At 40.2% G+C, this 9856-nt stretch overlaps 1 protein-coding gene across 5 annotated transcripts in view; it reads left to right on the top strand.

Moving 5' to 3' along the window:
• The window catches only part of MIA2 (MIA SH3 domain ER export factor 2), a 54229-nt gene that overhangs the window by 20163 nt on the left and 24210 nt on the right, over nucleotides 1-9856 (top strand). For all 5 annotated transcript variants that reach the window (XM_082191750.1, XM_082191749.1, XM_082191753.1 and 2 more), the window contains 5 exons: nucleotides 3940-4071; nucleotides 5915-5936; nucleotides 6034-6122; nucleotides 7126-7197; nucleotides 8080-8190. In XM_082191750.1, the coding sequence (XP_082047876.1) occupies nucleotides 3940-4071; nucleotides 5915-5936; nucleotides 6034-6122; nucleotides 7126-7197; nucleotides 8080-8190 (426 nt within the window). The remainder of the gene's footprint in view (nucleotides 1-3939; nucleotides 4072-5914; nucleotides 5937-6033; nucleotides 6123-7125; nucleotides 7198-8079; nucleotides 8191-9856) is intronic.

Raw genomic sequence — 9856 nt, 5'->3', positions numbered from 1 at the left:
GCGCTACTGCGGGCTGGCCTTGGAGAGCGTGAGTGCGGGGAAGGGCAGGGCGCCGGGGGGCGTGGAGTCGTCGGCCTTTGCCGGGGCTCTGCGGCTCTGCGTTGCCCCCGGCTGGGATGCCGCCTTTGCTTGCCTTGTGACGAGAGAGGGGCCCAAAGCGTACTCCCCCCCCCCCACGTTGCGCCCATCTCACTGGCACGCCCGTCGAGGCGGCGGGACTGCGCCCTGCACATGCTCAGAGGCACGGCCGTGTTGCTTCAAGCGTTCCTGGTTATTAAAAGCCCTTTCTAGGACAAAGTCCAGGTTCAGATGATACCCTTTAATGACAAAATGCCTCCAGGCTGGCATAACGTTTCACAGGTGGCTGTGTACCGTGGGTAGATGGTGGTAGGAATGCAACCATTGATTTAAGCCGAGTAGGTTGCCACCGTTTTTCTGATAGGGTTCCTGTGCTGTTAAGAGCTGTGAGAGGCTGACATTCAGGTGGAGCTTTCTCATTGCTTCAGTTTAGTTCCAAACCTGTATTTTGTCTACAGATAGGTAGCCGTGTTGGTCTGCCATAGTCAAAATAAAAAAATTCCTTCCAGTAGCACCTTAAAAACCAACTAAGTTAGTTCTTGGTATGAGCTTTCGTGTGCATGCACACTTCTTGTATTTTGTCTGTCACCTGTTAAAGAGATAGGCAGGTCTCTGTCTGAAAGAAGGAAAGAGGTGTCTGCTGTTAAACTCAAAAGTGGCTCTCTAATGTAGTCTGTGCCTCTCTCTTGTATCCTATTTGCTTCTGTAAGAATACCATAGGCTGAATTCACATGTGCATATTTGTCAGTCTTTGATTTGCCTCTGTGTAGCAACCATTATATGGGACGCAGGTGGTGCTGTGGGTTAAACCACAGAGCCTAGGGCTTGCCGATCGGAAGGTCGGCGGTTCGAATCCCCGCGACGGGGTGAGCTCCCGTTGCTCGGTCCCTGCTCCTGCCAACCTAGCAGTTCGAAAACATGCCAGTGCAAGTAGATAAATAGGTACTGCTCCGGCGGGAAGGTAAACGGCGTTTCCGTGCACTGCTCTGGGTCACTAGAAGCAGCTTAGTCATGCTGGCCACATGACCCGGAAACTGTACGCCGGCTCCCTCGGCCAATAAAGCGAGGTGAACGCCGCAACCCCAGAGTTGGCCACGACTGGACCTAATGGTCAGGGTTCCCCTTTACCCTTTACCTTTAGCAACCATTATAAATCAGGTACCTTGGATCGAACCAGTCTCAAATACTATGTTTTTTGGTAGAAGCAATTCACGCCAGCTATTGTGTGATGAGACTTGCATGTGTGGATCAATTCGTAGTGTGGTGTCCGAGATGATGAGGCCCAAGTTCAAGAGCTGGGTTCCACTTGACCATAGAACAGAGTGATGTTAGACAGTGCACTAACCTATCTTATACAGTAAGTTTGTCGTCAGAATGAAATAATTGAGGCAGGGATGTGGAAACTGGCCCTCCAGATGCTGTTGGAATCCAGCTATCAGCCCAACTGTTGTGTTCAGTGATTACCCAAGTTGTAGTCCAGCAACATCTGGAAGGCCACATCTTTGCCATACCTGAGATAAGGATTGTAACGCACTTGCACACAAAAGAATGCTTAGTATTACTTGCAGTAATAGCAAACTGATTTGATATATTGGTAAAACTGGGTATGTATGTTGTGTACGTAACAGTCATTCAGACAACCATGGTTTTTCACTTTATAAATTCACCACAAGTTGTTTTCTCTCTCTGTATGTATTTTATCTTATATATTTTGATGTGTTGTTCAGTCTTGTGCGTGTTTCTTCAAAAGCCTTGATGCCAACTGGATGCATGACTGCCTGGGAGCTACATGATGGAAGAAAGGCAGATGAAGATAAATAAACTCATTGCGTCTTAACTCAGTCTGTTTTTCAAAAGTTTTCCAGGACATGATGAGTTCAAGGAACTTTAGGGAATATTCACAAGACTGGATGCCACACCAAAATCATGGGGCAGGTGGAGGAGGAATATATTCATATGAAAAATGGTTGTGTAAATCATAGCTACGTTTTTTCAGAGTGTTAATATGGCAAGTCATAGTTTTGAACATCTTATGCTTTTACTGGTTTAGGCTGTGAAATAAAAAGTTGAGAAGGGAATCTGCTAAATTGCTTCTCATGTGGGAGAAATGAATAGGCTACCATGTCAATACAAGAACAGCCAATTCTGAACCAAGGATTGCTCAAGAGCCCAGTTTGGTTTTAAAAACCTCATCTTGTGTTGAAGATGGAAGAATAGCATGGAAAGATCTGCTCTGCATTATGTATGTGGTGGTGAAGTTTCTGATACAGATTAGTCAAGCTGGTTTGAGGCCATAAAATGTTCATGAACAGTCCAGTGTTTGAGGGATCAAAACGAGAGTGGGGGAACTTGCCTGTTAGGTTGGGTTTAAAATGCAGGTGCACAGTTTTGCAGGGCAGCTGTAGATGTGGCGATAGTAAAGCTAAGATTCAAGGATCCCAGAAATAAGGTGGCTGAGTGATAGAGTTACAATAAAGAGTCTTGTGACACTTCTGCCCTTTTCCTTTACTGGGCATAACCTTTCATGGGCCATAGTGCACTTCATGAGATGTGAAAGTTTATGCCATACTTTGTTGTTTTTGCTATAACAGTCTAATTCTTCTGGAAATTTAAGGGTAGAGTGCAGTTAATAGACTGAGAAAAAGTGTATACGTGGCGGGTGAGCTAAATAACAAAAAAGCAGAAGGAGGCTGTGAAGAAATCACAATGCATAATGTCAGAATGGCCTGTAAGTTGAGTACTAAGAGGATTGGCCAAAAGGTGGGGTATCTAAAGGGAAAGTGTGACACTAGGCAGTAGCCTGAAAAGCAGGAATCTGATGAAACCTGATTATTGAGACATGAAGAAATGGAGTCAAAGAAAAATTCACATGGGATGGAAAATAGGAAGGGATTAGAAAAATGATGGAGATTTGAAGGGATAGGTACTGTGTTCCAAAAAGTCACTGGCTATATAAATACCTTAGAATCTAGATCAGGGATGAGGAACCTGGGGCCCTCCGGATATTGATCAGGCTAGCATGGTCAATGGTCAAGGATGATAAAGTTGGGAGTCCATGAAAACTGGAGGGCCACAGGTTCTCTATTCCTAGTCTATAGAGTCTGACAGGGCTATTATTCCTTTTAAGAATTTTATGTAAAGGGAGCTCTGCAAGTTGTAGCTCCTGCTGTCACTGCAACATTGTGATTTGGCAATTCTAGAAGGACAGTGAGATGGAACCAAGAAGCAGTGTGCGGAAGCAAGGTCTTTGTTTCATATATTGATTTCATCTAGTCAACCAAATCTTTGACACTGCCTTATATTATAAGTCTGTTTTTTGTCATTTGCTGTTTAGCAGTTTTGTCCTATATGGAGAGAGGCACTGTAAGCTAGTTCTCTTGCTAACAAGTGTTCATAGTTCTATTAATAATTTTTCCTTCCTTTATGAGCATCAACTTTTGGGGTTTCCTAAAAAAAGCAACCCAAAGTAAGCAAACATTGGATAGCACACTATCTGTCTTATTTAGAAGTGTGCATACAATACTATCAAGAACATCATTCTTGTCTTCTGTTGAACAATAGTGTTAAATAAATGAAATCTCCAGATTAAATACAGGGCTTCTGATAAGTGTCTATATCAGTTCTAAAAAAGTAAACATAAAAGACGGAAGCACTAAACTGTGGAGTTTGCTTATGATGAGACATTCTTCTCTTTCCCCCTTTCAACTTTTCTATTGTATTGATTTCTGTCCTGCAAAAATGTTTTATCAATTGTGTTTTGAAATAACGCTGAATTAGGCTGATCAAATATACACAGTTTATGTTAACACCTTGCTCTTAATTGTTGGGGGAAAAGCTTGTTTTGTTCATTTTTGTTTTAAGGTTCTTGCAGCATTGCCTGAAAATATGAAACCTGGTCCAGATCTTTATGGCTTTCCATGGGAAATGGTGATTTGTGGTGCAGTTGTTGCCATTTTTACTATCTTACTTCTGATGTGTAGGAGTTATCAGTCAGTAAGTATTCAGTATGAGTTATACAGAGTTTTATCAAACTTGTTGGATTGCTTTTAAAATATTCATTTGTATTTTGAGAATCCTATGTAATATTCTTCGACTTCTCATGTGATGTGGCTTTGGATTTTAGCTGTAGAATTAAATACTTGTCTGTATTTTGGCAACTTCATATTTCAACTTGGTGTCTGTATTTTGGCAACTTCATATTTCAACTTGGTGTCGGAAAAGCAAATTAAACAAAATCCGTCTCCATGTTCAGTTGCATTTATTTTAATAGTTTATATTTATTTCAGTTTTAATAAACTGGCTTTCTTTGAAATATTCAAGGCTATATAGGTTACAGTTTCAGAATAAATTTTGAAGAATTACTAAATTATACTCAGTAGTACAAACTGCTGTCCCTGATGATGTAACTATTTAATTTTCTCCTTGAACTAGTATTCTTTATTTTTGTCCACTCGGCCTCTCCCTCACTCCCACCACATCTTTTTAAAGGTGTTAGTATATTGCTCTGATGTTTCCTTGTAGCTTGAAGAAACTATTGAAACTTTAATTTGCATGAGATTTTGTGTGTATTTTTCATCAGCAAGATGATGAAACAACATTTGAATCTATTAAATTAGGAATACCTTTATTTTGTGACTACATTATTGTGTTCTGAAGTTCCACATCCATTCAATCTAGATTGATTTTTAAAAAGCTTTTAGATCTAAGACAATAGTCTTTCTGTACTATTTCACAGGCAGTGACTGATTACCACAGTACAGTGGTACCTCCGGTTACGAACTTAATTCACTCCGGAGGTCTGTTCTTAACTCAAAACTGTTCTTAACCTGAGGCATGCTTTTGCTAATGGGGCCTCCCACTGCCGGCGCACCACCAGTGCAATTTTCATTCTCATCCTGGGGCAAAGTTCTCAACCTGAGGTTCTACTTCCGGGTTAGCATAGTTTGTAACCCAAAGTGTTTGTAACCTGAAGCGTTTGTAACTCGAGGTACCACTTTTTTTGCATGAAGTGCAGAAAGAATGTAGTAGGAAGCACTTGAATGTCAAAGTTGTGCAAAGGGTCCACTCCATTCACAAGCTGTTACTTTGAGTCATTGGCAGACATAATGATGGGGAATGAATTGTGGCAGAGGTTTTCAACCTTTTTGAGTCCACGGCTCCCTTGACCACTACATTCTTTCTGTGGTAGTGAAAGGTGGAGAATGTTGCATCTGTAGAGTGCTAAACTGCTTAAGTGCCACATAAACACTCTAGTCTAGTAGGTCCTTTACTTCTGCAATTTTGTTATTTTTTGCTTTGTAGTTTTGCCTTTTGGCATTTTTAATGCTATCGCTTGTGAGAGTTGGCAGGTGAGCTAACTTTCATGTTGAGAAAGGGGCCAGCTGTGTATACACTGAGATACAAATAGCCTATGCGATTGCATGCTCCTTCCTGAGAGCAGTCTTGTTTATCCCCAGTTAAGATATATGACTGCAGTAACATTAGCAGTCTGTTAAGGCTAATTAAGTTCCCCATGCAGAATTATGAACTAGCTCCATATTCTGAGAATCCTGTTTATGTGGCAAATGAAGTTAGCTTTAACCATTGTTAATATCGTGATGTATCATTTAACTGTGATTAAAGGGGAAGTGTGGGGAGGAAGTGTGTGATTCTGCAAGTTGCTTGCCTATTTTTGATCTTTTAATTGATTTTAAGAGAGCCCTGATGTTACATTTGCTTTGGCACTGGGAATCTACTTTGTTGACTGTGCTACTCTAAATTTCCCTTAATATTGAAAACTGAACCTCAATCCCATCTATGCTGTAAACAAACTGCAATGTTTGCTCTTCTTTTGCAGATTAGAAGTAGACTTTATGTAGGTAAGTTCAAATTTTTGTCTGTGAGTTGAGTTTAGCTGCAGTTGAAACAGTTTTCTCTCCGTTAAAGGTTACCACATATAGCTCTTCCTCTTTTTAGGAAGAGAGAAACAGCTTGCCAGTAAAGTTGCTGAACTAGTTGAAGACAAATGTAAAGTACTAGAAAAACTCAGTCTCTGCAAAAAAGAGGTAATGGTTACTGTTTCCCTTCAAAGCTTAAATGCTTAGAGTTATTGCTTCTGCCCAAATTTTTTAAATACTAGAATATAGGCTTCCATATTTTATTTTATTTTATTTTATTTATTTTATTTTATATCGATTTGGCTTAATGAATGTGTGTGTACCTGGAAGTTTCCCCCCTTCATTTCCCTTCAATTACTATTTCTTATTCCAATGCACTTGCACAACCTCATTGCATAGGAGCTGCATTCAGATAATGCACAAGTATTTTGGCTACAGATACACCTGCCTTGCTCCTTCCTTTGTAAGCAACCAACCAGAAAGCTTTCTTCTAACCAAGTTTCCTGTTTAGTCTGAACCAGGAAAATATGGCTAACGGTTATGGAACAAGCCAAGATAGTGAGCCATAGTGGAAACTTACTTAATATCCAGGCTTGTTCTGAAACCACTAACCATGCAATATGCCTGCAACAGAAATGCTATAATGTGCAAAGATGCCTAGATCACCCACAGCAAAAGGGTGATAACCATGCTAGGAGAAAAGAGTTCATTGGTACCAAGTCATAGAGCAGTACTTCCCAAACTTCCCCCTGCCATGGACCACTTAAAAATTGCAGAGGGTCTTGGCAGGCTACTTACCGTAATCATTTTTCTGTCTGTGGTAGCAATGGTATTGCACTGTGCTAGGTGCTGTAGGATTTTAAATTGATTTTTTATAGACATGTCACAGAAGACCTGAGTGAAGCTCATGGACCACTGAGGGTCCATGCCCTGCTGTTTGGGAACCCCTGGCTTACAGAACCTTGTTTTCCTGAGAATTCTGCTAGGAATTGTCCCTCTCTGGGCTCCCATACTACTATTTGGAACACCTTGTTTAGCCTAGTTCTTGACAAGTCTGATAATTATAAAGCTGAAATGTGTGGAGCTTTTGCTAGCAGAGGAGTTTGAGGAGCACAGCCATAGGTTGTCTGATTTCCTTTATTTTATTTCTAACATGGGTTTTTCATTTTAGTATGAAGAGTTAGAAAACTCCCTAAAAGATGCCAGTCTTCTGCAAGGGTTAGCCAGTACATCAAGCATGAAGGTAAAAGTTGAACTGGGAAAATTACTTGTATAATATTCATTTTATTTATATACCACTTCATATTTTAATATAAACCTCTATTTGGCTTAAAAACAACAAAAATGAATCAATGTAAGAAAAAGAATAAAGATTACACATTCAAAAATAATACAGTTTCTAATCCTGCTAATCATCTTCATCATAATTCCACATTTTAAGGAACATAAATGAATGAACATCTGTAAAATATATTTTATAAACTAGAATATTCTTTACCACCTGATTCTGTGCATGTTTGTTCAGAATTCCAACTGTGTAAGTAAGTGGGGCTCACTTTCAAATAAGTAAGCATTGAACTGCAGCACTAGGTAGGTTTTTGTTGTTGTTTATGACATGTATGTATACTAACTCACTGCTTTTTGTTGGCTATTGTGTCCAGTCACAAGGCATTAAGTTAGGAATTTACTGTACAAGTGCAGAATCTGGAATTCTGGTAATCTCACATTTCATTTTTAAAGGCTTTTAACCCTATCTGTGCAGAAAAGCTCAACAAAATGTAAAAAATGTGGGATGTCATACTCTGCATGGGCTCTTTTATCCATGCAAGGCTGGCAGAAGGAGAATCAAATATGTAAAATGAAGTAGATTGTGCTAACTTTAATTTGCATGATTTATGCAGGTTGAATAATTTAATTTTGTACATCCTTGACCCAGGCATTTAATTTTTAGTGCATTAAACTTAAGTATAATGAATACATCCAATGTAGCTTGGTATGTGGAGCTGCTCTTACTGTTTCTACAATACATAATTAAAGTTAAAAGTGCTCAGTAGCTACTACTTCATTCTCGATTAATCTTACTATAAATGTCTTCATGTTATCTTTCAAAACTTGATTATTTTAGGCAGCATATGAAGAACTGAGCAGCTCAAACACTGCGCTCAAGAGTGACATAGAATGTTTAGAAAAAGAACTTAAAGAAGAGAAGTCCAAACGATCAGAGCAGGATGACTTGGTATGTCTTTTGTTCAAAGCAGACTTTCTCTGGCAGAAAGTTTGGCCTTCAAAGAGAAATCAGATAGTGTAATTTATCTGCATTAAAATTAGAATATCCTGTCCTCATCTCCTCCTCTCTATTTGCTTTTTGCTTTTTTTTTTTTAAGAATAACATTAAGTCATTGAAGGTCAATTGCTCCTGTGGCTTTTGATCAAAAACACTGTGTACTTCATATTCCAAATATGTTAAATGTATTGTTTCTTTATCAGACTGATCCACAATTTTTCAGTGTGTCCTGGAGGCAGCACTGTTTGAATTTAATCATGTACAGCAAGGGTTGCCAACATTTTTGGTTCCAAGGACATATTTGTAAACCGGAGAAACTGCAGTGGGCATCACATTGCAAACAAGTGCACACTGCAGCCTATTCTTTTGGCTGCAGTAAAATGCTTCTTTTCAATCCTAATTCCAGCAGCAGGGTGGGAGCCCTGTGGGTTCCAAGGAAGACCGTAGAGGGCACATGTACCACCATATTTGCAACCCCTGAACCCAATGTTGGTTCTTGAAATGCGGCTATCTCTACGTCTGCATCTTACTCTCTGTGTGTGTTTTGCTCATCCAAGGATGATTTATTGCCATTTTAATTAAATGTAGATAATTCCTGAACAGGGACGCGGGTGACGCTGTGGGTTAAACCACAGAGCCTAGGACTTGCTGATCAGAAGGTCGGCGGTTTGAATCCCCGCGACGGGGTGAGCTCCTGTTGCTCAGTCCCTGCTCCTGCTAACCTAGCAGTTCAAAAGCACGTCAAAGTGCAAGTAGATAAATAGGTACCGCTCTGGTGGGAAGGTAAACGGCGTTTCCATGCGCTGCTCTGGTTTGCCAGAAGCGGCTTAGTCATGCTGGCCACATGACCCGGAAGCTGTACGCCGGCTCCCTCGGCCAATAAAGCGAGATGAGCACCGCAACCCCAGAGTCGGTCACGACTGGACCCAATGGTTAGGGGTCCCTTTACCTTTACCTAATTCCTGAACATCAGAAAGAGTCCAGTTGAATTCAGTGGGACTTTTCTCCCATGTATTCAGCATTCTGTGAGAATCATACGTGGACTACAGTTAATTGGACTTCCTGTTTCCATGTGCCAGTGTTGTTTGTTAAGATGAATGTATAAGAGTAGATCTTTCAATATAAAAACATTATCACAAAGCTAATAGAATTGAATGTTTTCTTGACAAATGTGCATAGAATACCTTCATAGAGAATGAGACATTTGCCTTTGGGGCACAGTAGATAGAGCCAGTTGACTTTTGGAAGTTATTTGATCAACTTTCTAAAGCATCTTTTATACCAGGGTTGGGGGACCAGGGGTGGGGAAATGCCCCAATAGCCACATGGGCACTTTGACAAATGGGAGGGGCTGTGCACTTGTCAATTTCAAGGAAAGAATTGTGACAACACTTAGAATGCACTCCCAACTCTTTCTTTGCACCCTGGCTGGATTAAGTCAAAGAATGTCACTTCTCTTTTTTTGCAACCTATATAGTATCCTATCAATGAGAGCTGAAAATAAAATGGTCACAAGTGACCCCTTGAGAAATACAGCATTTAAATCTAATTCAATACAGTGTTTGTTCACAGTTGTTTTGGCAAGGCAGTATCAACCAGAGTGTTTTATCTAAATTTA

Source organism: Podarcis vaucheri (assembly GCF_965113315.1).
Source record: "Podarcis vaucheri genome assembly, chromosome: 1".
Lineage (NCBI taxonomy): Eukaryota > Metazoa > Chordata > Lepidosauria > Squamata > Lacertidae > Podarcis > Podarcis vaucheri.
This window is presented reverse-complemented; position numbering and strand designations above follow the sequence as displayed.